At 39.7% G+C, this 27230-nt stretch overlaps 1 protein-coding gene across 2 annotated transcripts in view; it reads left to right on the top strand.

Moving 5' to 3' along the window:
- TTC8 (tetratricopeptide repeat domain 8) overlaps window positions 1-27230 on the top strand; it is a 58111-nt gene that overhangs the window by 8839 nt on the left and 22042 nt on the right. The window contains exons 2-8 of one of the 2 annotated variants that reach the window (XM_006061503.3): window positions 794-823; window positions 8173-8293; window positions 9598-9661; window positions 9776-9935; window positions 10154-10243; window positions 12732-12776; window positions 17896-17981. In XM_006061503.3, coding sequence (XP_006061565.2) covers window positions 794-823; window positions 8173-8293; window positions 9598-9661; window positions 9776-9935; window positions 10154-10243; window positions 12732-12776; window positions 17896-17981 — 596 coding nt within the window. The remainder of the gene's footprint in view (window positions 1-793; window positions 824-8172; window positions 8294-9597; window positions 9662-9775; window positions 9936-10153; window positions 10244-12731; window positions 12777-17895; window positions 17982-27230) is intronic. The other variant, XM_025295102.2, reaches the window with a different exon arrangement.

The raw sequence follows: 27230 nt of genomic DNA, 5'->3' as shown, positions 1-27230 counted from the left end.
TATATTACATAGTCTATTTACAAACATTTCTCAGAGGACATTACAGTCAGAATTAATTTCTTATCTTCAGCCACTAATCCCATTATGTTTATCCAGAGCAGAAGGGTTTATAGTATGTGGAGTTTCCTCCTCCCCAAGTGATTAAAATCTGAATGTTTGAACCACCATCAACTTATTTTTGAATATAAAAAATATTTACTTGGTATAGTTGTAAAATTATTTTTAATTCCTAAGATACTGAGACTTCATTAAATACATAGATATCTTCTCTGTGCTCTAAGTGAGGTTAATTAGAATTTTCTGATAATAGAAAATTTAGCACTCCTCCCTGGATATTAGTTATACAGAACTCTTGAGTGCGCTTTTGGGGAAGGATTAGAGTTAATGTTTGGGTTTTTATTGAATGATTTTTTTTTTTACATTTTTTTTAACTTCTTTTTTTTTATTTTAATTATTTATTTATTTATTTTTTTACTTTACAATATTGTATTGGTTTTGCATACATCAACATGCATCCGCCACGGGTGTGCATGTGTTCCCCATCCTGAACCCTCCTCCCACCTCCCTCCCCATACCATCCCCCTGGGTCATCCCAGTGCACCAGCCCCAAGCTTCCTGTATCCTGCATCAAACCTGGACTGGCGATTTGTTTCTTATATGATATTATACATGTTTTAATGCCATATTGAATGATTTTTAGTCTACCTACAAATACTTGGTTAATCATTAAGACTTTTTATTTTAGAAATTGTATTATCCTAAAGATGTTTACTACCTTCTTAATGCTTTCCAGGAACCAGATCCTGCATTGCCAGTGTCTCAGGTAAAGGTTTAGCTGCAATCTTTAGTTCAGAGCATAGTTTAATCACTATTACTTAGTTGTTGCTATAGATTAGTAAGTTTGCTGCCTATCTATTGTGCTGTTATAAAATTAGCTAAATCTACCAGGCATTCTGTACCTTTGTACATAAATATAAACTTGTATTTCCAATACTTTTGTGTCTATAGGTGTAAAACTAGGGCACGCTACTTGTGAAGACTTGGAGCTTAAATAGAAATGACCAGTACTGACCCAGAGGATGAGATGCAAAAGAGGAGGCAAGGGGAGCCAGGGGCTTAGAAAGGGAGCCAGAACGTCCGCAGAGCCAGGAGTGTCCGGAAAGACTGATGGATGGGATTGTCGGTCCTGAGTAAGGACGAGGCTGACCCTGCTTGGAAAGATCTTGTCTTGTAGAGAGAGGTGCCTGCCACCATGAGGAGGAAAGGAAGACTTGGCCAGACAGCCGCATCTCCTGAATCAGCTTTGTTAGAAGTGGAGAGGCAGCCAGAAAGAGCTGCCGACTGGGTGGGACAGTGGGTGGGTCGGAAGGGAACCGAGGAAGAGGAGGTCTGGGTCGGGGGCTCCTGGCCAGTGAAGTTTTTAGCCCAAGAGGGTTTCTAGTAAGTCTGGGAATAGGAGAGGGGATGAGAGAGCTGTAAATCAGAGAACTTAAACATTACCAGGTGTTTGCCCTGCCAAGCGAGAGAAAACTCTTTTAGGTAAATAAACAGTTTGAATCTCATGGGGTTCAAATGTGTAATCATCAGACCTTTTTAGAAGAAAGTGGTATACAAAATACTCTGCAGGAGGCCTGTGTGGTATCAAACAAAGACGGTAAATAGGTTAAAATGTTGTACTCTCTTCTTTAAAAGAATGACATTTGTCATTGAATATTCATTATAGTTTCTGTATTGATAGATGTGCAAAACTATTTTTTTTGCATAATATATGTACAAGTCATAAGAGGTACCTAAAGTATAATAAGCAGAGTAAGTAATGTGCCTTTTGTTTTCAGTAATTTTGCAAGATTTTGATTAAAATTAAGATTAAATTAAAACATCAACCATTTGCATTGTTGGTCTGGTTTTAAAACTTTACGTGGGATTTGAAAGTTTCAAAACCAGCACAAGTACTTTGTGAAGGACCTGCATTTGGTATGTCCTGTCCTGTTCCTGTTGGCTTAATTGGACCGTGATCTAAAAGAATCAGAAGGGAGCAGGGCTGACTGGATTCTTTTGAGCTCACTATTCAGACTTTGCGCCTTTGCGCTCTCTCAGGTTTTAACCACTTCAAAGTAAATAAGGCTTTACAATAACAACTCAACATTTTGTGCCTGAGTTTTCATTCTCATAGAGTAGGCAGAGTGTCAGTTGTTACTGATTGTCGTGATGTCTAAGTGAGGTTACACAGACCGTTCTTTTGGTGGCTTTATTCTAAGAATAACTTAGAATTGTTTATCACCAGCCTCAGGCCTTACATGGCTTTGTGTTCTGTATGAAGAGGAACAGAACAATTTAAACATGTTTTACTCAGTAGAGTTTTAACTTTTTCATTTGTCTATTTTTATCACTAAAATTGGGTTAACCTCCCAGAATGTAGTACAAGTAAGTCAATATTTTCCTGATGTTAGCAGGCAGATATTTGCCTCTAGAGTAATGTCCTGTAGACTAACTCAGTAGGTGAATGAGTTGGGATTATGTTTCACAGATAAAAAAGGAAATAATTGATGTGATAATTACTCATTTATCAAGGAGAATCTCTGTTTTTCTATGAAAAAACTCCTAAGCATCTATTATTTTATCAATTTCATAGTACTTCCAATTTATCATCAGTATTCAAATTTATTTGCATAAACCACACAACTCTGTCATTAACGAGTTAAGTGTATCTGATAAAAACAATTTGCAATTTTATTTAGATTCTAGTGGTAGTGTAGGATTACCAATTTGCTTTGTTATGCATTTTATTTCACCAGTTAGTTTTGAACTTAAAAATTTAAACAGGCAGAGGAATTTAGAGTTGTAAAACATACGTGGCTTTCCTCCAAAATAAGATGTTTTCATTAAAATTCCATGAATTGTTCCTATTGCTCAGAGCAGTTCCTTGAATACAATCTGATGTTTAATCAAACAGTGATACATATGATTTTCAAGGGCATTTTTTGTCAGGCTAGAAGTAAAGTTAGGAATATTAATATTCTCAAATACTGATAAAATTTAAAATTAAATAATTGTTTAAGATTTTATTGCAGATATTTAAATATCAAGAATTCACATGATTATTTCTACTTAAGAGTGAGATTTAGGAAATTGAAACAAATATAAATCTATTTACTTTTTTGAAAAAATGAATTCTTATGGAATAAAAATTTAAAAAATAAATCTTCCTATTTGGCTTCTGAAGCATATATTCATTTGGTGAGGGGGGAATAGTGGATTTACTTTCCTATCCTTATATAAAAAAAGCTGCCCTTCCTTAATATTTGAGAGTTTAGTAGGAGGATGGAGGTCAAGGAGCCTGATGGATTGGACTCTGAGGTGACAGTATGCGTATGAAAATGGTTTTACAAAATATGTGCATTGATAATTAATATCCAACTGTCTAAATGATACTATACTAATAAAAACTTGACTTTTATAAAGTTAATTTAACTAGGGTTCCAAATCATATGTTAAGTCCCCTACACACGAGCCTTTGGGTTGTGAACCTGCAGACATGCCGTCGGGCGCATGTGTGTTCGGTTGCGTCAGTGTGAGTGACGCTGCGTGAGCGTGAGTGACTCTGCATCAGTGTGACGCTGCGTGAGCGTGAGTGACGTCAGCGTGAGTGACGTCAGCGTGAGTGACGTTGCGCCGCCGCGGCTCCCGCCCTGACGAGCCTTTCAGCTCCGCCTTCTCCCACTTCGTCTCCCTCCTCCGGGTGGTAACTCCACTTGTCTGTTTACTCGATGCCGGCCCCTGAGTGCCAGCTGCTGGACTACCGTCCTTTTCAAGGTCCTGTAATGTAAGATTAAAGCTGCTTTGTTTTTTTGTGTTTGTTTTTTTACATGTTATTTGTGTGAAAAGCATCATAAAGCTACGTAACAGCACAGTACTCCATAGCGGGTTGTGTTCGCTGGGTACCTAGGCTAACTTTGTTGGACGTAGGAACAAATTGGACCTCTGTGCTCTTGGGACTAAACTCGTTCGTACGTAGGGGACTCCCTGTCCTCCTGAAATTTTACTAGCCCCTCCTCCTCAGGGGGGAAGTCCACACCCCTCTCCGGGCAGACAGGGTCCCGCGTTTGCCCTTGACTCTCCCTCCAGCTTCTTGCCAAGCAGCTTCTCCTCAGCCGAGCCCGGCCCTTTACTTTCTCCAGATCAGCTCCAAAGGGGGGCTTCCTCCTCTTCCTCACCTGTGTCACCTGGCACTCGCTTTCCTGTCTTGTCCTGGGTGCCGAACTCTTCACCTTTCCCCCCACCCCAAAGCATCCGGTCCCATCACTTCATGGCAAATAGATGGGGAAACAGTGGAAACAGTGGCAGACTTCATTTTTTGGCCTCCAAAATCACTGCAGATGGTGACTACAGCCATGACATTAAAAGACGCTTGCTCCTTGGAAGAAAAGTTATGACCAACCTACACACCATATTAAAAAGCAGAGACATTACTTTGCTAACAAAGGTCCGTCTAGTCAAGGCTATGGTTTTTCCAGTAGTCATGTATGGATGTGAGAGTTGGACTATAAAGAAAGCTGAGCGCAGAAGAATTGATGCTTTTGAACTGTGGTGCTGGAGAAGACTCTTGAGAATCCCTTGGACTGCAAGGAGATCCAACCAGTCCATCCTAAAGGAAATCAAGCCTGGGTGTTCATTGGACGGACTGATGTTGAAGCTGAAACGCCAATACTTTGGCCACGTGATGCGAAGAACAGACTCATTTGAAAAGACCCTGATGCTGGGAAAGACTGAAGGCAGGAGGAGAAGGGGACAACAGAGCATGAGATGGTTGGATGGCATCACCAACTCAATGGACATGAGTTTGAGTAAACTCCGGGAATTGGTGATGGACAGGGAGGCCTGTTGTGCTGCAGTCCATGGGGTCGCAAAGAGTCGGGCGTGACTGAGCGACTGAACTGAACTGACAAGGCATTTGGGTGCCTTTCTCTGCCATGTTCCAGATTTTTGTTTTTATACCCTCCCTGTAACGCTGATATCAATAACCTCAGATATGCAGATGACACCACCCTTATAGTAGAAAGTGAAGAGGAACTAAAAAGCCTCTTGATGAAAGTGAAAGAGGAGAGTGAAAAAGTGGGCTTAAAGCTCAACATTCAGAAAACTAAGATCACGGCATCTGGTCCCATCACTTCATGGGAAATAGATGGGGAAACAGTGGAAACAGTGGCAGACTTTATTTTTTGGGGGGCTCCAAAGTCACTGCAGATGGTGATTGCAGCCATGAAATTAAAAGACGCTTACTCCTTGGAAGGAAAGTTATGACCAACCTAGATAGCATATTCAAAAGCAGAGACATTACTTTGCCCACAAAGGTCCGTCTAGTCAAGGCTATGGTTTTTTCAGTAGTCATGTATGGATGTGAGAGATGGACTATAAAGAAAGCTGAGCACTGAAGAATTGATGCTTTTGAACTGTGGTGTTGGAGAAGACTCTTGAGAGTCCCTTGGACTGCAAGGAGATCCAACCAGTCCATCCTGAAGGAGATCAGCCCTGGGTGTTCATTGGAAGGACTCATGATGAAACTGAAACTCCAATACTTTGGCCACCTGATGTGAAGAGTTGACTCACTGGTAAAGACCTTGATGCTGGGAGGGATTGGGGGCAGGAGGAGAAGGGGACGACAGAGGATGAGATGGTTGGATGGCATCACCGACTTGATGGACATGAGTTTGGGTAAACTCCCGGAGTTGGTGATGGACAGGGAGGCCTGGCGTGCTGTGATTCATGGGGTTGCAAAGAGTCAGACACAACTGAGTGACTGAACTGAACTGAACTGTAACACTGAAATTCTTAGAAGCTAGAACCTGGGCTGTGGCTTACCCAGCTCAGTTCTCAGGACCTGGGGTGCAGTGTGTGCCCCCTGGGAATGTGAGAAGGAGCCAGTGAGGCCCGTGTCTTGCTTTCCTGTGTGAACAGAAAGTGCCGCAGTCCTTCCCGTCCACCAGAGGGTGCTGAGTGAAGAATACCCTTTTGAAAAAAAGCCTTCCGATACTTGGAGAGCAGCATAAACTGTGAGGACTTAAAGATAAATCAGGATTACTTTCTTTCATCCTCAAAGTTAAACCATAAGTCCAAGCCATCAACAACTTCTGTGACCCCTGCAGACAGCTGTATAGATCTGGCAACTTTCCTCATCTTTTTTGTGTGTGAAAATCTCAGGTTTCTACCCTTTGGTGGCTCTCACAGTTAGATGCACTCCAACTGAAATTGACTTTTTCTAAAAAACAAATCAGTTCTTTGGGCCCATGTTCTGCCCATTTAATTGTGCTGAATTTATGCATAACATTTGAAATATTTTATTCTAAGTTATCTGATAAGAATCCAGTAAACCTCAGCCAGAAAAGTACAAGCCCCAAATCCCACAATCTAGTCAAATGTAATTTCACTTGAGGATCCTAAATATGTTGTGAAGTCAGCCTTCTTTGTTCCCATTAAAATGAAAGCCTGAGGACTTTCTTTTATTCTTTAAAAATTAAAAACAAAAAACAAAAAACATTCCAGTTACTTCAGCCCACAAAAGCAGCTCTGCTTTCTAATTCTTGTAAAACTATTTTCCATGTCGCACATTCGTCACATGTCATGCGCTCCTTGGCCCTGTTGTTTAATCCAGTAGGTGATACCTTCAGGGAACTTAGGATCCACGTTTTAACGTGCTTGTGCTTCCTTCTTGGAACCTATAGCACAATGCTATGTAATGAGGCGCTCCATCAGTACACGCTGATGACTGAGCACATCTCGAGATCTTGGTAAGGGCCCTTTGGACATCTCATTGCCTCTGTCTGTTCCTCTCTCTGTCCCTTTGTCCGCCTGCAGCATGCTTCCCAGCCCAGTTTCTAGGGCGACAAGGAGTAACCCCTCTCCTTGCTGCTACCTCCTCTCCGCTTTCTTTTTTTTCTTTTTCTAGTTTTTTGTCTCCACTGGAGAGAGTGTCCTGTGCTGCCACTTCACGGGTGCCCTTGTCCCCACAGCTTCCACGGGGCCAAGCTTCACTGCTCTCTGCTTCTATTGAGGCAGAAAGGCAAGCTTTTCTGCTGAAGCAGTTTTAAATGTTTAATGTTTGGGCTTCCCTGGTGGCTCAGACAGTAAAGAATCTGCTCGCAGTGCAGGAGACCCGGGTTCAATCCCTGGGTCAGGAAGATCCTTGGAGGAGGGCATGGCAACCCACTCCAGTACTCTTGCCTGGAGAATCCCATGGACAGAGGAGCCTGGTGGGCTACAGTCCATGGGGGTCCCAAAGAGTCATGATTGAGCGACTTTCACTTTCACTTTTCTACTGAGGCAGAAAGATAAACTTTTCTGTTCAAGCAGTTTTAAATGTTTAGTAAGGTATTCAGTTGTGCACAGCTTTACATCTGATTTCTCAAGGTAAATCAAAGCTGGTAAGATATTTTCTAGACTCCTTAATTATCTTTTCCATTTTTTTTTCTTCTACTCTCTAGCAGGGTTTCTACTGACTAGATCACAAAACAACTGAGATGGTGTTGATTAGTTACTAAAAGTGGCAAAAATTGATCTTAGTTCAAGTCAACAGTTTTGAAACACCTATTGTGTACAAAAACCATAGGTGTTACGGAAAATTCAAAGTGAACAAGGTAAAAAAGCTTGTGTTCTGGGGGAAGGGAGGGCAAATAGATGCCCAGGGAATTACAGTGTTTGTCAAATATGGTTCATACATAATAATATAAGTATAAAGAGACTGCTTTATGAGAAAGGTAAGAGGGAAGTAGGTTTAGAGTTCAACCATCAGGAAAGTTTTCGTGAAGGGCGTGGCTCTGGAGGGGGAAGACAGAACCCTGTGGTTGTGGCTTTATTCACTGGTTCTGAAGTTACAATTCTAGTAACGCTTTCTATAAAGCTCTTCTTTCACTTACAAAAAGGCGTGTTAGAAGAGCGCCAGGCAGTCGCCTCCCTGTCGTGTGCTAGGTAATTGATCCGTACAGGTTGTTTCTTGGTTAATAGTGACCCTGTCGCTTGTGTTAGTTTCTCGACATAGCCTTTAACTCAGTGTTACGCACTGCATGGTAACTACGCTGGGTAAAAATTAGACAAAGATGAAGGATGGCCAGCTTCCGCAGGCTTCACACTACTTCCAGTGCGAGTTAAGATATGCTCTGTCTTATCCACGCTTACTAGGCAGCCTGGATTTTGAAAGCACGAGCACTGACTGAAATGGTGTACGTGGATGAAATCGACGTAGATCAGGAAGGAATCGCAGAAATGATACTGGATGAGAATGCTATTGCTCAAGTTCCCCGTAAGTATTGATTTTTCAGTTAAGTCAATGAAATGCCATTACAAGGTGGAAAATGCTCTCTATATGCCTTTTTTTTGGTAATAAAAGTAAGGCATTATATACATAAAACGTGTATATGTGAAAAAATATTACCTTACTTGAGGTAAGGCCTCTATTCTGCCTAAACAGTACAAAAGCACAATTCAGTTATATTATCTCAAAGTATGAGACTGATGTATAACTATTTTTCAATAGAAATTATATTATATGTTTTAAAAGTGTTTTATAAAAATGCATTCAGTCTGATCTAATATAACGAAAGATTGTTTATCCAAGAGTCTGTAAACACAGGAAAGCATCCAAACAACAGCAGTGTTCTAATAGGATTTTTAAACATTGACCATTTGAAAGCATCACTTCCTTACTGAAGATGCTTTGCTGTGATGCATGATGTGAGGTGGTGGAGTGATTGGCTTGGCAGAGAATGCCCGTCACGACTGGCGCAGTGGCCTAGTGCCAGCCTGCACGTGTGCTGCTGTGAATGGCATTGGGTGATGACCATGACATCTGGGGGTCTTGCTAGTAATTTCTTAGTTGTGACAGTGGTCAGTCATTTATACATGTTTGGAAGGTAATAGCTGTTTTAAAGTGTCTCTTTTCCCTATCATTTGGTCTTTTGGAGTTAAAATATCTAAATTCTAGATATTGGGGGTAAATGATCTTTTCCTGGGAGAAGAAGTTTGTATGAAAAATAAACTATGAGTATGCTGCTGCTAAGTCGCTTCAGTCGTGTCCGGCTCCATGCGATCCTATGGACTTCAGCCTGCTAGGCTTCTCTGTCCATGGGCTTCTCCAGGCAAGAATATTGGAGTAGGTTGCTATTTCCTTCTCCAGGGGATCTTCCCAACCCAGGGATGGAAGCAGGGTCTCTTACATCTTACCTTCTTCGGCAGGCAGGATGTTTGCCATGAGCGCCACCTGGGAGTATAGAACTCTCATTTTGATGCGTCAGAGCTTTGGAGCCTGTCTTGTCTTGAGTGTGAACGCTGGCTCTGCTAACAGGTTGACCTGTTTACCTAAGTCTCTGAGCCTTTGCTAAATGGGTTAGTACTGTCTACCGCACAGAATTAGTGTGAAGATTAAATGTGATAACAAAAGTAACATAGGTACTCAATAAATACGAACCAAACACATTTTACTAGGTTCAGTTCTTGTTGTTAAGGTCTTTTCCGTCAGGCCAGCGCACTCGTGAAAATTGCGTTAGCGGACAGTTTTTACAGATTTATAAATAATATGTGAATTGAACTTGCCGTCTGATCTCCTAGGCCCTGGAACGTCTCTGAAACTCCCCGGGACTAATCAGACCGGAGGGCCAAGCCCCGCTGTCAGGTACCTCAGTGCACTCCTGCTTCATCCACCCCCGCCGCGCCAAATACCGGCCAGACTGTGTGAGCCTTCCTCTCTAGATCTTCGTCGGACACTAACGATTTACAATCTTCGCAGGCCGGTCACTCAAGCTGGAAGACCCATTACAGGTTTCCTGAGGCCCAGCACGCAAAGCGGAAGGCCAGGCACTATGGAGCAGGCCATCAGAACGCCGAGGACCGCCTACACTGCCCGGCCCATCGCCAGCTCGTCCGGGAGGTTTGTCAGGCTGGGAACGGTAAGTTCTGGCAGCCGCACCGTAGCCTTGGGTGACCAAAGTCATTTATGTAATGTTGCATCATTTTCCACTCTTTTCATAGTAGGGGATTATATGGAAGATTTTTGAAGGTGATTCTTTTTTACCTGTGTTGGATTTATAATTTTATGAATGTTAAATTCAATTTTTGTTTCAAGAGAAAGTTTCAGTTTTTCTTGTTCTGTCATTTCTCCCCACAGGCTTCCATGCTTACAAGTCCTGATGGACCTTTTATAAATTTATCTAGACTGAATTTAGCAAAATATGCCCAGAAACCTAAATTGGCAAAGGTATGTACTTAAAGTTATTTTATGTTATGAAGTGATGTTCAGAGTGAAAGTGAAAGTCACTTCGCTCAGTCGTGTCAGACTCTTTGCAACCCCATGGACTATACAGTCCATAATTCTCCAGGCCAGAATACTGGAGTGGGTAACCTTTCCCTTCTCCAAGGGATCTTCCCAACCCAGAGATTGAACCCAGGTCTCCTGCATTGCAGGCGGATTCTTTACTAGTTGAGCCACAAGGGCACCCCAAGAATACTGGAGTGGGTATAGCCTATCCCTTCTCCAGCTGATCTTCCTGGCCCAGGAATCGAACCAGGATCTCCTGCATTGCAGGTGGATTCTTTACCAACTGAGTTATGAGGGACTTATCATAATAGCATTGCAGGAAATGGATAAAGATTTGTGAAGAAAAAAGACTTGGCCTTGATTGAAATGGAAATGTTTAATTACTCTAATATCTGAACTTTCTTTTAGTATTAAGGAAAGTCAATCAGAAATAAAGCATATATACTATCATAATAGGAAGTTCATTTTCTCCTAATAAAGAATAGCAATTCATAACAAAGAAAGCAGATACACAGCACCATCTTTGGGTAATGACGTTTAGGGTGTCATCTGTATGTGTGTGTGTTTTTCTTTTTTAGCTTGGACTATTCTCAGAAAAATAATTTTCTATCCTTGTAGGATTTTAGAACTGTCAAAAAGAAGATAGAAAAACGTTCTATTTCTAATTAGTAATTAATCCGACATCTCAATAAAGATTACTTAAGCCAGACAATGGCAAGCCAACTAACTATTAAATTCTTTTCTAAATTAAAGAGAAAGAGTAATAGAAAGAGAGAGAGAAGGGGGAGGGGGAGGAATAGAAAGAAGGATGTTCCTGACCTTTCCAGTAGAAAGGAATTTGAAGGTGAGCATAGAATAATTCAGAGCCAGGAGCAGTTAGTTTCCAGAAACTGGTATAAGCCTAGCTCAGGTTTTTATCTGTAATTCTGTGAATTCTGTACATCAGTGCTGAGCTCGTTCCTATTATTAGTTCTACTGGCGTTTAACATTTACTAAATGTTAAACATTCTAGGGACTTTCTTTGTGGCTGGTAAAGAATCTACCTGCAAGGCGGGAGACCTGGGTTCGATCCCTGGGTTGGGAAGATCCCCTGGAGAAGGGAAAGGCTACCCACTCCAGTGTTCTGGCCTGGAGAATTCCATAGACTGAATAGTCCATGGGGTCACAAAGAGTTGGACACAACTGAGTGACTTTCACACACAAACATTCTAGGGAAGGCGAAAAAGAACGCTAGCCATACAGACTTGAAACTTAAGTCAGAAAAAAGAATGCTAGCTGGTAAACAGGAAATCAGATGGTAACAATGCCAATGATATTTTTCTTCATTCCTTATTTGATAGTGGTCTAGTCAACTTGATTTAGTAGTCATAAAGTTTTACTTATTTCTTTTACCTTTATGAGGAATATCTGATTGCTTATCTTTTCAGGCCATTTATTAGAGGTGGCTCATTGGCTACTTGATACCATTGCTGTTTTCTAACCAGGGATTGTAGTCAATGGAGGCATTTCCCTCGATTAAATTGGGATGCTTCCAGGACAGACCTGGTTTATGTTATGAAATTCAAACTGAACTAGATTTTGCACTTATTTAATGTGTTGTGGAAATAATGCCAAGTTTCTCTGTCTTTGGTCTCCAACTTGCCTTGACTTAACTTATCAGGACACAAGCTGTACTCATAACTTTTTAAAAAATAACTGAACAAATGGAGAATTAGGAATAGATTTTTTAAAGAGGGCTTTATCTTGATTTATTTATTCTTTTTTTGGTTGCTTCCAAGTGATCTCTGTTAATAACCTTGATATCTTCCGGGGGTAGAAGTGTACGCTTTGCAAGTGTAAAATAATGGTATTTATGGATAAATATAGTACCACCAAGGGGCAGTCCGGTAGATGCTTATTTATCCAGATGAGTTGGGGGCAGTATTAGAATAATGGTTCTCAGCCTTGCTGCACATAGAGACATCTGCATATTAGGAAAAACATCTTACTTTGCAGTTAAACTCTGCTTTGTTTCAGAAAGAGCTTCCAGATTTTCCCATGTCTGAGGTGTCATTATTAATATCACAATCACTGTATAATACATGCAGTTTTATGACACTCCTAAGGTTGGTCTTTTCATTTGTCTGTTTCTGATAAAATAGCATGTGTAATATGAAAAAAACTGTTGAGCTTTCCAGTTCGTATTCTTGAACTTTCCAGTTCCTATTTTTAAAAACAGGCATCAGTTATAAGTAGCCTTGTTTTAAAATGAGTAATTGTAACAAATGTATGGATATACCCTTTACTTATAAATTCCAGGCACTTTAGAGGACTTTGTTATTTTGGTTCAATCCAGCTGCTGTCAAAATAGCCTTTGGGTTTTGCTATAACAATAGAGCACCTTTGTTAAAGTAAAATGTAATGTATTTTTTGTATTCTTTCTTCACAGGCTCTGTTTGAATATATCTTTCATCATGAAAATGATGTTAAGACTGTAAGTTTTGAATTTGCACTATTTTTTTAATGTAATTTTTCTGATTTGGAGGATTTAGATTTGGAAATGTCCTATTTATTACGTTATAAACAGCTGGAATTATTAAAGATTGGAGAATTACTCATACTTTCAAATCCACTGTTTGTTTCAGTAGGAAAGTTTGTATAACTATAGAAGTAGTAAGACTTATGCCTGATCGGTGGAGTAATCGATCTCCATTAAAGGGCAAGGTACGGGTAATTGAGAACGCTGCATAATATGTTTTCGTTAAAGTTTATTTTTTATCCTAATAACATGGTGGATCCCTTTTCTTCTTTGATTTGTATAGTGATTATAAGTTTACTGACACCTGTATTGGACTTGCCTGGTGTGTAGTGGTAAAGAATCTGCCTATTAATGCTGTGTTTCTGGGTTTTTTTGGTAATGTTCCCATCTCTCCCCTTCAACATTTTGTGATAGAAAATTTCATACATGTGCAGGTAGAATGTATACTGTGAGTGTAATGAACCCACATCAATCATCACCCAAATTCAACAGTAATCAATAATCAGTCATCTTGGTAGCCTTTTAACAGAGAATTTCAAGGTTATGTGCATATGACTTCTCCATTTGTGGTAATTTTTACATGCTAATGTGCAAACGAGTAGTAACTGCACAGATTGTGTCAGATCAAATGTAGTTAATTCTACAGTGTCTAATGATAGTATTTTTTGTCATTCTTTTATTCACAGAAAAAGCTTTATACCTATGTATTTAGTATGCAGGGAGACAAAAGCATTTTTCTCAGTTGTGTTTTCTATGTGTCAACCATTATGCTATATAAAAATACATTTTTCCCTGCCTCTTGTAAGTCCTGTAATCTAGCTGAGGAAATAAAATTGACACAATTAAACAGTTAGAAAGGTAATTGCGAGGTTCTGATGTTATTACCAGATATCAAGGGGAAAAATCAGGGGATGATATTAGTAAAAATCCAGTAAGATTTTTTTGGAAAGGGAGGGAGAAAATGTAAAAGAAGGGTAAAAACATGAAGAGGATATGGAATGAGAAATAAATAAGCCATATCCTAAATAGTGGGAGCATTTTGAGGCATTGTCCGAAGGAAGTGACAGAATGTGATGCTGGATTCGGTGTAGCAGACAAAGGAGAGAGCCAGGTCAGACCTGCCTCCTGAAGATGCTATGAGAGCGATTGTTTTACTAACAGACATGGGATTGTTAGGGAAGGAGGTTAGATTGTAAGGAAGCTGAATAACTCACTGGAAGGCATTTTCAGTTTGAAATTGTGAAAGCCGATCCAAGTGGAGATGCCACTGCATGTATCAGAAGCTGTGCCCCTAAAATGTAGGTGAGAGCCCGGGCCAGATATACTGAGTGTGGTGGTTATCTGTAAGGAAGTGACGGTGGATGTGGTCACATAGAGAAAAGAGAAACTAAGGCTGGAATGACTGAGAAGCCGGGCACGTTGCTGTAAATAAAAGTAAGTACAGCACATGCCATTTTCACTTAATATAAAGCTGGTCAGAGCATTATAGGGTGATATATGAAATCACATAGTTACATTGTCATTAAAAAGAAACATTCAAATACCATCCCCTTTTATAAATGAGTAAATGTTTGTAATTACTAGATCATAAGTTTCTTGACTTGTTGAAGATTGATTCATTTATTGCAGAGATGTTTATTTTTTCTTCCTGCACATTCTCAGCCACCACAGTGTGCCAGGCACTGTTCCAGGCCCTGAGACCACAGGGTGAAGCGAATAGACAAAATCTCTGCTCTTTTGGAAATTACGTTCTGGTTGGGCAAGGAATGGAGACAGTTAGCAAATTTAAAAAATATATAAAATGTCATGGGATAAGTAGTATAAAAATAAAGCAGGGAAACCAGGGAAGGGAGTAGATGATGACATGGAGGATGATATTATTTTAGATGAGGTAGAAGGCGGCTGCTTTCCTGGTGGGTCAGATGGTAAAGCATCTGCCTGCAATGTGGGAGACCTGGGTTCAATCCCTGGGTTGGGAAGACCCCCCTGGAGAAAGAAATGGCAACCCACTCCAGTATTATTGCCTGGAAAATCCCATAGAGGAGCCTGCTGCGCTACAGTCCATGGGGTCGCAAAGAGTTGGACACAACTGAGCGACTTCACTTTCACTTAGAAGGCGGTTGATAAAGTTCACTTCAAAAAGACGTTTAAACAGAGGCCTGAAGGAAGGAAGACGAACCACGTGGTTCAGTGGAAGAAGAGCACGTTAAGTCAGAAAGACTGACTGCAGAGGCCCTGGGTATCAGCATTCTTGGATCGTTTAAAGAACGTTGAGGAGGCCAGTGTGGCTGGAGTGAAGTCTGCGAGGGGAGAAGTTGTAGGCGATGGGTTCAGAAACCTGATAGATCACATGCCGATTATGGGTCATGATGATGATATCCTCATGAATAACTTCATCTTGAGGATGTTCTACATCTTGGCATTTACATAATAGTGAGAAAAGGAGCTACATTGAAAAAAACGATTTGTTTTATGGAAAAATGTCTTTCTGCTTTTGGCTTCTTAATAAGTCTTTCCCTTCCTCTCCCTTTTTGGGGCAGTGTGGGCAATATTGACAGGACTGAAGTGGCGTGTGGACTGGGGACTCTGAGGTCTTTGTTTCCATGAGCTGTTGGATTTCACCCTGCTGACCTTGTCACAGTGCTCACAATAGTGAATGGAAGCTGTTGTTTAAACTTGGGTGGTTGGGGCGCTGTTTCCAGCTGTTGGTAGGAGAGTCTCTGGGACACCTAGTTGGACGTATTCACAGGTGTTTTGTTGTCTAGATCTGCCAGGGCTCCCTGTTCATAGGGACTTCTATGAACTTATTTACAACCTCGTAGGTCTTTATTAAAAGCCAGATACTGGATTGATTACTTTATTCAAAGATCCTAAGATATAAGTATCTAGTCATTTATTTTAAAAAGCTGGCAAAGACTTTAAAAAAATACAGCTCTTCGGTCACCTCTTTAAAATTTAAAAATGTGAACAGCTTTTAATTGTGTATCTTATTATGATGGCAGTTTTGTTTGATTCCTAATCTGTTTTCAGCATAAATCAGAAGTAAAGAATGAAATTAAGTCTTGAGGGTCTCAACAGCATGGCACCATTCGCGAACAGCAAAGCCGTGTAAGAAGTGGGCGCCTGTTCTCAGGGAACAGCAAGGCTGTGTAAGAAGTGGGCGCCTGTTCCCAGGGGATGCAGGGTCCATTTGAAATCATAATGGTGGCTTTGTCTAGTGCAGCCTCAGTCATCAAATGAAGAGCGATCATTAACATGTAATTTTTGCCATTTTTATTCTATATCTGTAATTCATATTAATTTCTTTGGTTGGCTTAGACAAATATGTGGGCATGTGAGTCGTATACGGGAACCATATCTGAAAGCAAAATCAACAGCCTGTAGTCAGCACTAAATCTAATCTTGGAAAAATTAGAATATGTAAAAAAAATTCAGAATGACATATTTTTATGAAAAATAGAATGTTATATTAAGTCTGAAAGTGAATCTGATCTGTTTGCTTTAACAGATCTAAAAGATTAAGTTAAAAGGAACATGACTCAGATATTTACAATGTACTCCTGAACTGAGCTGATTGAAATATGGTTTTCTGGTATTTCTAGAGATAATGATAATTGAAATGATGCCTTTTTTTCCCCTCATTTTTCACTTCCACTTTTATCTCTGGATTCTTTTTAATTTCCATAGCTTTCAAGTAGACATGTTGATTTTTCAAGTCCATTAGAACCTCAGCATGTGACACCATTCCTTTATAAATAGTTTGCATATTTAGAAGTCTCCCCTGGAGTGAGGGAAGATGGGGAACACAAGGAAAGTTATTAATTTTGCAGCAGGAGCTTCAAGGAACTCTTTTGGCGTTCATTTCAGATAAGAGTTAATATGAAGAAATGAACAATAATATGGGATACATTCTGAGATTATGGGCGTCCCTGGTGGCTCAGACGGTAAAGAATCTGCCTGCAATGCGGGAAACCTGGTTTGATCCCTGGGTTGGGAAGATCCCCTGGAGAAGGGAACAGCTATGCACTCCAGTATTCTGGCCTGGAGAATTCCATGGACAGAGGAGCCTGGCGGGCTACAGTCCATAGGGTCACAAAGAGTCGGATATGACTGAGGGACTTTCATTTCACTTCTGAGATTATAGAACTGAAAATCTAAGAGTTACTGTAACTGAGCTATTGGATATTGTGATGATGTTAACACTGACTAAAGCATAAAAGGTTTTCAACCTTAATAGAAAGGATAGTAAGTATTATAAAAAATCAGAATTCTTTTAAAACTAATAACCAAATCTTTACATGAGCTTCAGATTCCTGTGAACTTTACATTTGTATAAAGATTGATTTGCTTCCTCTCTGTCCAAATGGTTTCTGCTTTTTATAGAATCCTAATTGTTAATTAGGTATTTTTGTCTGATCTTGAATAATCACTAGAAGGAACAAACTAGGAGACATTAGAGAGAAAGGGATAATCACACATAAAATACGAAAGCAGTTAGCTCTTTCTCAGTCCATCGCAAGCAAAGCCTGACCTTTAGGATTACTGGAACGTAAGGTGATACCAGAATAACTTAACAATGGTTGTTAAAGATGGCAGTCACCCAAGCAATCCAGTTCTTCTTCATGACCCTGTTTTTAAACCTTTTTCTACTTCCATACTTGATCTTTCCCTGTTTCTCGACCTCTGTCTTTAAAGTGGGGCCTGCACTTGGGCCTACTTTACACAGTAAAGGCTTGACTGCCACTAAGTTTGGAAGCATTTTGGTGGGGTAAAAACTTACAAATTTTTAATACCAGTTTTGTACTTTGTATATTAAAGCTGTATTCAGATAGACTGTAGATCTGCTTCCCTTTGATCAGTGTTTGCTTCTCATCTGCTGTCAGCCCTCTGGTCTGGAACTGATTATTTAGGGAAAATTGGTGGGGCCATCTGGAGACATGAGCAACTCGAGTTTCTATCTGATTTCTAATGCATGTTTTGATTGATGCTAATTATATGGTTTATTTCATTATTTATTGTTTCTGCTTATTGTCAGAAGAGAAAATCCTAATTGAAAATGAATTGTTTTTCAAAGGCTTTGGATTTGGCTGCCCTTTCCACGGAGCATTCTCAGTACAAGGACTGGTGGTGGAAAGTGCAGATTGGAAAATGTTACTACAGGTAAAATTCAGATTCTTTTCAAAGGCTGAGAAACAGCAACATATTTTAGGGTCTCAAATCCAGTAACCTTTTCTGGGGGATGGATTTCCTCATGGAGAAGAGAGCAAGGTGTCGCTGGCTTGCTTGAGAGAGCATTTGCTTAGCAATCACGTGATGGCTTCCCGTGAGTGGTAAAGAATCCGCCTGCCAGTGCAGGAGACTCAGGAGACACATGTTTGATCCCTGGGTTGGGAAGATCCCCTGGAGTAGGAATGGCAACTCATTCCAGTATTCTTGCCTGCAAAATTCCATAGACAGAGGAGCTTGGAGGGCTACAGTCCATGGGGCCACTGAGAGCTGGACGTGACTGAGTGACTGACACACATACACGTTGGCAGTACGACACTTTTGGAATAGTGAAACTTTAAATGTGGGAAGGGGAAGCTTTGAGACCATCACACCCTTCTCAGATGAAGAAGCCGAGGCCAGAGAAACTGATTTGTATCAGGAACCAGTTAGTAACAGACCTGGGATTAGAATCGGGTCTGTTGGTTCTCTGCTCCTCTTGACTCACATCTTTATTTCTTCTTCTGCCTCTCATCTGCAAAGTGCTTTACAGTTAAGAGAGAACTGGTCCACACATCACCTTACCTCAGTTAAATCTTACGGCATCTTGGAGGTAGTTGCTATTAGTAGCCCTTTGTCCAGATGAGAAAATGTGAGCCTCAGAAGGATAAAGTGACTTTCCCAACTTCATGGAGCCTGTAAGCGGCAGAATTAGACTTTGAACTCAACTTTCTGATGCCAGTTCTTTTACTGTTTGCACAATCTCCTAGTGTTTCCCTAAAATCTGAACATTCTTACACAGTTCACTTAACCTTTAAACACATTTTTAAGCCAATTGAGAGATCAAAAAAGTTATAATGAATATTATACAACAACTGGTAAACAGGAACTGAAATGATTGCTTAATATTGAAATGCACTTGGGGCATTTGAAAAATAGAAACAAATGAATAGTTATACTTTATAAAGATAAATGTATTTTATAATTCAAAAACAAGGTAGACTAGTCACTGAACATCATTCTATAGTTAACTAACTTTAGTTATTGAACACTGAGGAAAAGGAAATATATAAATAGAATAAAAAGGATGCTTATTTTTCTACTGTTGAAATTAAGACTATATTCCATTTAGATATTTCACATAGAACTCTAAAGTATTTTTCCCTACTGTTAGATTGAGGAAGTATTTTCTGATAAAAGGTAGTTCTGGATCATTATAACATTAAGCTTTTATGAATATAATTTCTGAGGACAAGCTTGGAATCTTGAGGTTCTAAGCAAAACTCTCAGAAATCTGTAATAATGAAAGAAAAGCATAACTTGATTCCTTGTTTCTTCATGTAAGATGGTATTTAAATGAATGTATTTTGTTATATTAATTATTATTCTCCTCTGTTTCCTTGGTCGCCTCTCATCTTTATATATTGAGCATTCGTTCATTTGTTCACTCACTCACAGTAAAATGCTTAATGAGAAGCTCCTTTAAACGGTTGACAACCGAATGGAAGAGAGCGGACAGGAATCATTTGCAAATGTGGTTCCCGTTCTGACAGAAGCAAGTGCAGGGCTCAGGGGGAGCCCAGAGAAAGAGCCCCTTCCTCTCGGTGACGAGGTCAGGGATGGGTACCAGAGGGAGCACCCAGGGCGACTTCCCTCTCTCTGCTCCTGACAGTTAAGTCCTCCTGGTTCTTCCTGGGCAGTGGCTTTTCCAGTTGCTCCCTTACTAGCCATCCCCACTCCAGTGCCCTGTTCCTGGCTTTTCGTGTCATTTGTTTGAGTTGCTACATTAGTTTCTTACCGAGGTTTTCTGCCTCCATTTTCTTGTCTGATCAATCCTTCCTATGTACTGTCAGAGGGACTGTTGCAAATATTCTTTGGTTGATCTCCATTACCTCTCAAGTGAAATCTGTATTTAACATGTGGCATCCATGAGCCTGTCCAAGTCTGTAGCTTTGCCCACGTGTCTCACTTCTCCCATTCTGTCTCGTGTTTTTCTTTTTGCCTAAACCTAACAACTCAGCATCCCCCTAACATGCTGTGGACTTTCCTTCTTGTGTGCTTGTGCCGATAGTTTGCGTCCATCAGAGATGTCCCTTCACCCCCAGCCCACCCTACCTCACTGTCGAAATCTTGCCCATTCCTTCCTCGCTGGAACTTAGTTTGTTCCTCCTTTGTGCTCTCAAAGTACTTTTTTTCCTCATTGGCCATAATACAATTAGATTTCTTTTAAAATATGTTTTGTTTCAGTCTTAATTGGTGCCTTCAGTACATGGTTGTTATCTTCATTTTTGCAACTCCTTAACATCATTAAATGTGCATGCAGTTGGTCCTTGACAATGTTTATTGAATTAAATTGGAGGGAAAAACTTGGCAGTTGGTGGAGATTATCTCTGGACTCTGACTCTTTGATATTGTCCTATGTTTATGAACTTGACTGATGTTTTCATTATCCCTAGACGTTCTTTATACATGGCGCCCACTCCATTTCCTTTGCACAAGAACCCATGTGGTGAATTCCTTTTTGATAGGATTAGAGGAAATGATCTCTTAAGGGTATAGTAATAAAACACATATGACTCATCCTTCTTTCCTTTCTTTGGTTTCCAGGTACTTCAGTAGCTCTAATTGCTTGTTTTTTAATTTCTTTATTCTTCATTGTTTTTTATAAAATCTAGTTCTGTTTTCATATTCTTTTTTTATATGTATCTTTTTATTGTAATCCCTATAAAATTATTTTTTGCAAGAGACAACTTATTAGTTTAAAATATGCAAACTAAATAGGTGTTCATGGAATTCAGTGAATGAACTTCAGCCATGTATTTAAGACTTAAATGTTCAGTTGAAACTCTCTGTATAAATATGCTGTTCTTCAGAACTTCAGAGTTCTCTGATAACATTTTATGAACATTCCTTGTAAAGTTGCAGGGCTTTTGAAGCAATAGGGGCTTGTACCACATCATATATCTGCTAACTTTAGGCCAGACTGTGGGGTCAGTTTAACTTCTTTGTCCCACATTGTCCAACATCTCTTTGGGTATAGTTATACCAATGCTTGAGGTTTAGGTTAGGAAAAAAGAACACAGCTATTCTTTCAAGCCTTTAAATGAAAGTAACATAATAGACCATATTGTATACTGTTTTGCCTTTATTTCATAAATAAAAGCATTATCATAAAGTGCCTAAGTAGCTCTCACATGTCTGGGATGAGTAGTTATGAGAAAGCCCAACAGATCTATTAAGGACAGGCTGAAGTGTGCTTTAGCAATTGATTTCATGGTAATAAAATGTTCCCTGGGCAGAAGTGGGTGTTGACATCAGGACAGTTGTATTTAAGCAAGGAACAAATCTCAGATTCATAGACTAGGACAATCAGTATCAGAGACAAAAAGGGGGAAAGAAAATGTTGTGGAATAATAAAATGGTATAGCTATATTACTCAAGTGGAAGTTAACTGATTACCTCAAAATTGTTTAGAGTTTAAAAATGGGCTTATGCAGAGTCAAAAAAGGTAACTTGAAACAAGTGAAAACTGGAATTATAACACATCAAAACTTATGGAATGCAGCAAAAGCTGCATCCTAAGAGAGAACTACCGAGCAATAAATGCCTACTCAAGAAACAAGAAAATTCTCAAATAAGCAACCTAACTTTGCACCTCAAGTAACTAGAAAAAGAAGAACAGATAAAGCTCAAAGTTAGTAGAAGGAAGGAAATAACAAAGATCAGAATGGAAATAAATGAAATAGGACCATGAAAAGGATCATGATTATGAGTAAGTGGGATTATTCCAGGTCTGTAAGGATGGTTCAGCATATGCAAATCAATGTAATATATCACATTAACAAAAAAGTATAAAAATCATACGATTATCTCAATGGATGCAGAGAGAGCATTTGACAAAGTCCAGCATCAGTTATGATAAAAACTCCTAACAAAGTGGGTGTAGAAGGAATGTACCTCCACACAGTAAAGGCCGTGAATGACAAGCCTGTAGCTGAAGTCGCACTCACTGGCATTGAAAGCTTTTGCTCTGTAAGATGAAGGGTAAGATAAGGATGCCCACTGGCTCCATTTTTACTGAACATACTATTGGAAGTCCTAGCCAGAGGAGTTAGGCAAGAAGAAGAAATGAAAGGCGTCCACATCGGAAAAGAAGTAAAACTGTCTGTTTATAGCAAATGTGATGCTATATATAGAATATCCTAAAGACTCCACCAAAAAACTGTTGGAAATAATAAGTAAATTCAGTAAACTTGTAGGATACAAAATCTGTTGCTTTCTATACATTAATAACAAAGAAATTAAGAAAATAGGCCCATTTACAATTCCATCAAAAAATAAAACACCTAGGAATAAATTTAACCAAAGAGATGAAAATACTTGTACACCAAAAACTAAAATATTAATGAAAGAAATTGATGAAGGCATAAGTAAATTGAAAGATATTTCACATTCTTGGATTAGAAGAATTATTATTATTAAAATGCCCATAGTGCATGAAGCAATCTACAGATTCAGTGCAATCACTATCAAAATTAGAGTGGCATTTTTCACAGAAGTAGAGCAAGCAGTTCCAAAACTTGTATGGAACCACAGCAGACTCCGAAGAGCCAAAACAATCTTGAGAAAGGAAAACAAAGCTGGAGGCGTTACATTCCCTGATTTCAAACCAAATTACAGAGCTATAGGGACCAAAACATCACTACGAACAAAGTTAGTGGAGGTGATGGAATTCCAGTTGAGCTATTTCATATTCTAAAAGACGATGCTATGAAAGCCCTGCACTCAATATGCCACCAAATTTGGAAAACTCAGCAGTGGCCATAGGACTGGAAAATGTCAGTTTTCATTCCAATCCCAAAGAAAGGCAATGCCAACGAATGTTCAAATTACTGCACAATTGCACTCATCTCACACGCTAGCAAAGTAATGCTCAAAATTCTCCAAGCCAGGCTTCAGCAATATATGAACTGTGAACTTCCAGATGTTCAAGCTGGTTTTAGAAAAGGCAGAGGAACCAGAGATCAAATGGCCAACATCCGCTGGATCACTGAAAAAGCAAGAGAGTTCCAGAAAAACATCTGCTTTATTGACTATGCCAAAGCCTTTGACTGTGTGGATCACAACAAACTGGAAAATTCTGAAAGAGATTGGAATTCCAGACCACCTGACCTGCCTCCTGAGGAATCTGTATGCAGGTCAGGAAGCAACAGTTAGAACTGGACATGGAACAACAGACTGGTTCCAAATAGGACAAGCAGTACGTCAAGGCTGTATATTGTTACCCTGCTTATTTAACTTCTATGCAGAGTACATCAGGAGAAACGCTGGGCTGGAAGAAGCACAAGCTGGAATCAAGATTGCCGGGAGAAATATCAATAACCTCAGATATGCAGATGATACCACCCTTATGGCAGAAAGTGAAGAAAAACTAAAAAGCCTCTTGATGAAAGTGAAAGAAGAGAGTGAAAAAGTTGGCTTAAGACTCAACATTCAGAAAACTAAAATCATGGCATCCGGTCCCATCACTTAATGCAAATAGATGGGGAAACAATGGAAACAGTGAGAGACTTTATTTTGGGGGGCTCCAAAATCACTGCAGATGATGACTACAGCCATGAAATTAAAAGACTCTTGCTCCTTGGAAGAAAAGCTATCATCAACCTAAAAACCATGTTAAAAAGCAAAGACATTACTTTGCCAGCAAAGGTCCATCTAGTCAAAGCTATGGTTTTTCCAGTAGTCACGTATGGATGTGAGAGTTGGGCTATAAAGAAAGCTGAGCACCAAAGAATTGATGCTTTTGAAATGTGGTGAGAGTCCCTTGGACTGCAAGGAGATCCAACCAGTCTATCCTAAGGGAGATCAGTCCTGGGTGTTCATTGGAAGGACTGATGTTGAAGCTGAAACTCTGATACTTTGGCCACCTCATGCGAAGAGTTGACTCATTGGAAAAGACCCTGATGCTGGGAGGGATTGGGGGCAGGAGGAGAAGGGGATGACAGAGGATGAGATGGCTGGATGGCATCACCGACTTGATGGACATGAGTTTGGGTGAACTCCGGGAATTGGTGATGGACAGGGAAGCCTGGCGTGCTGTGATTCATGGGGTTGCAAAGAGTCGGACACGACTGAGCGACTGAACTGAACTGAACTGAACATATGCAAAATGTGTTAACATACACAAAACATATATCATGAACTCATAAAAATTAATAGGAAAAAAAAAAACTTGAGCACTTTCATTAAAAAATGTGCAGAAGCTCTGAAAAGACTTTTTTTCTAAAAAAGACAAGAGGCCCAACAGGTACATGAAAAGGTGCTCCACAACTAATCCTCAGAGAAACGCAAGTCAAACCACAGTGAGATTGTCATCTTACATCGGTTAGAATGACTGTTATTGAAAAGCCTAGAAATCACAAGTGTTGGCAGGATGTGAGGGAAGAAGAACCCTCATGAGCTGGTGATGAAAGTGTAAATGAGTGCAGCCACAAGGAAAACAGTATGGAGGTTCCCGAAAACATGAAAAATGTGCTTGAAATTAAAATTTTAAATTAATTAAATTTTAAAATTAATTTTAAGTTAATTAAAAATTGCTATACCATGTACTTCAGCAATTCTCATTCTGGATATCTATCTGAATAAATGAAAACACTGACTTGAAAAAAAGATATCTGCATCACCATGTTTATTGCAGCATTAATAGCCAAGATATGGAGACAATCTAGTGCCTGTGAAATCTTGCCGTTCGAGATGGCATGAATGGGTTTGGAGGGCATTATGCTAAGTAAACTAAGTCTCATAGAGAAAGACAAATATCCTTAATGATCTCCCTTATATGAGGAACCAAAAATAATTAACAAAGTTCATAGATACAGAGGACAGATTGGTAGTTGCCTGAGGTTGAGACTAGAGGTGGGCAGATTGGTAGCAGGAGTCAAAAGGTTCAAACATCAGTTATAAAATAAATGAGTTGTGGGAATGTCACTTAGAGCATGGCAGCCATAGTTAATAATGCTGTATTGTGTGTGCAAAATTTTCTGACAAAGTAAAACTTAAACGTTCTTATCACAAGAAAAAAAATTCTGTAGCTGTGTATGGTGATGGATGTTAATTAGACTTATTGTGGTGATCATCTTGCAATATGTACAAATATCAGATTATTATGTTACATGCCTGAAGTTGATATAATGTGGTATGGCAATTATATTGAGTTGGCCAAAAAGTTCCTTCTGTTTTTTAAATTAAAAATAAAAGACACATTTTTCAAGACCAAAACAAATGGAAATCCGAAGGTGGAATGTCTGGTGAATATGGCAGAGAAATCAGAACTCTCAGCCACGCTGTAACAATTTTTGCCAGGTCATCAAACAAACGTGGTCTTGCACAATCTTGATAAAAGACTGTGCGTTTTCTGTTGACTAATTCTGCACGCTTTTTGTTGAGTGCTGCTTTTAGTTGGTCTAATTGGGAGCAGTACTTGTTGGAATTAATCATTAGGTTTTCCAGAAACAGCTCATAATAGAGGACTCCTTTCCAATCCCAGCATATACACAACATCAGCTTCTTTGGATGAAGACTGGCCTTTGGTGTGGTTGGTGGTGGTACATTTCACTTGCCCCACAATCTCTATCATTCCACACGATTGTACAGTATCCACTTTTCATCACCTGCCACAATTTGTTTAAAAATGGAGCATTTTCCTTATGTGTAAGTAGAGAAGCGCGTCAGAAATCCAGTCAGGATTTTTTTCTGCTCAACTTATGTGGAACCCAAACATCAAAATGATTAACATACCACACTGGTATAAATGATTTTCAGCACTTGGTTTCAGCATGTCCTGTGAGAAATCTCCAGCACGTAACTTCACAAACCACTTTTGACTCATTTGATCAGTCACAGCACCTTCTCTACATGCTGCTTTTTTTTTCTTTTGCATTTCAGTTGCATTTTTTTATCTTTCTTGAAATAATAAAGCATAGTATTCTGAAAATGTTGCTTTTTTCTTCTATCTTTAGTATTAAAATGACTGTACAAAAATTCACCAGTTTTGATTTTTTTTTAATGCACACTGATATGACAGCTGTCACAACCTAACAAAATTGTTTTGAATGAAGTTAAAGACAATTAAGCAAATGGCACCCCACTCCAGTACTCTTTCCTGGAAAATCCCATGGATGGAGGAGCCTGGTGGGCTGCAGTCCATGGGGTCACTAAGAGTCGGGCACGACTGAGCGACTTCACTTTCATTTTTCACTTTCATGCATTGGAGAAGGAAATGAAAGGTTGTTGTTGAATCACGTGAATACACCGGGATTCTTGGCCCCCAGAGGAGAAGAATTCAATCTGGGGCCAGAGACGAGGCTTGATCGCTCAGAGCTTTTGTGTAATTAAGTTTTATTAAAGTATAAAGGAGATAGAGAAAGCTTCTGACATAGGCATCAGAAGGGGGCAGAAAGAGTACCCGCTTGCTAGTGTTAACAATGAGGTTATATAATCCAAAGAATGTCTGGAGGTTGTAAAGACCTCATCAGACCTACTCCCATAATTTACATTTTAAGATAACAGAAGGTTTAATTCAAAGACTGTCCTTAGGCAGGATACATTATTGTTAAATAATCCTAAGGAATGTGGAGAAAGAAAAAAAGTTTGTCCTTTCTTCCTCCTTGAGAATTCCAGACCCCTCTCTCCTTGGGGACCCCTAGACTCCCTATCAACCTGCCTAGGAACTGACTCTCTCAGAAATGGCAACCCACTCCAGTGTTCTTGCCTGGAGAATCCCAGGGACGGAGAGCCTGGTGGGCTGCCGTCTGTGGGGTCACACAGAGTCGGACACGACTGAAGAGACTCAGCAGCAGCAGCTGCAGAGCCATCTTGATGAAAAAAACCGAATGAACCTTTTGGCCAACCCAGTACCTCAGTTTTTAAAAATGGGCTTTTATCTCAAAGTAGATGTTTTTCAAAAAAATGTCATCTTCAGTTCTTCCAATAAAATGGAGGCTCTGAGCATTTCTTGAGGTCATGTGACATGTCTGCTGACACAAGCAATTTGGTTGGTGACTCACTGGCATCCTGCTCTGATTAGGCTTCAGACAGACTCTACACCCCATTTAAGTGTCCAGACAGTGAATATGGGAATGCCGGCATCTTTTTTCTAACCTGTATAAACATGCATGTGTGCATATAACATTGCCTTCTTGGTAC

This window comes from Bubalus bubalis, chromosome 11 (genome assembly GCF_019923935.1).
Source record: "Bubalus bubalis isolate 160015118507 breed Murrah chromosome 11, NDDB_SH_1, whole genome shotgun sequence".
NCBI lineage: Eukaryota > Metazoa > Chordata > Mammalia > Artiodactyla > Bovidae > Bubalus > Bubalus bubalis.
This window is presented reverse-complemented; position numbering and strand designations above follow the sequence as displayed.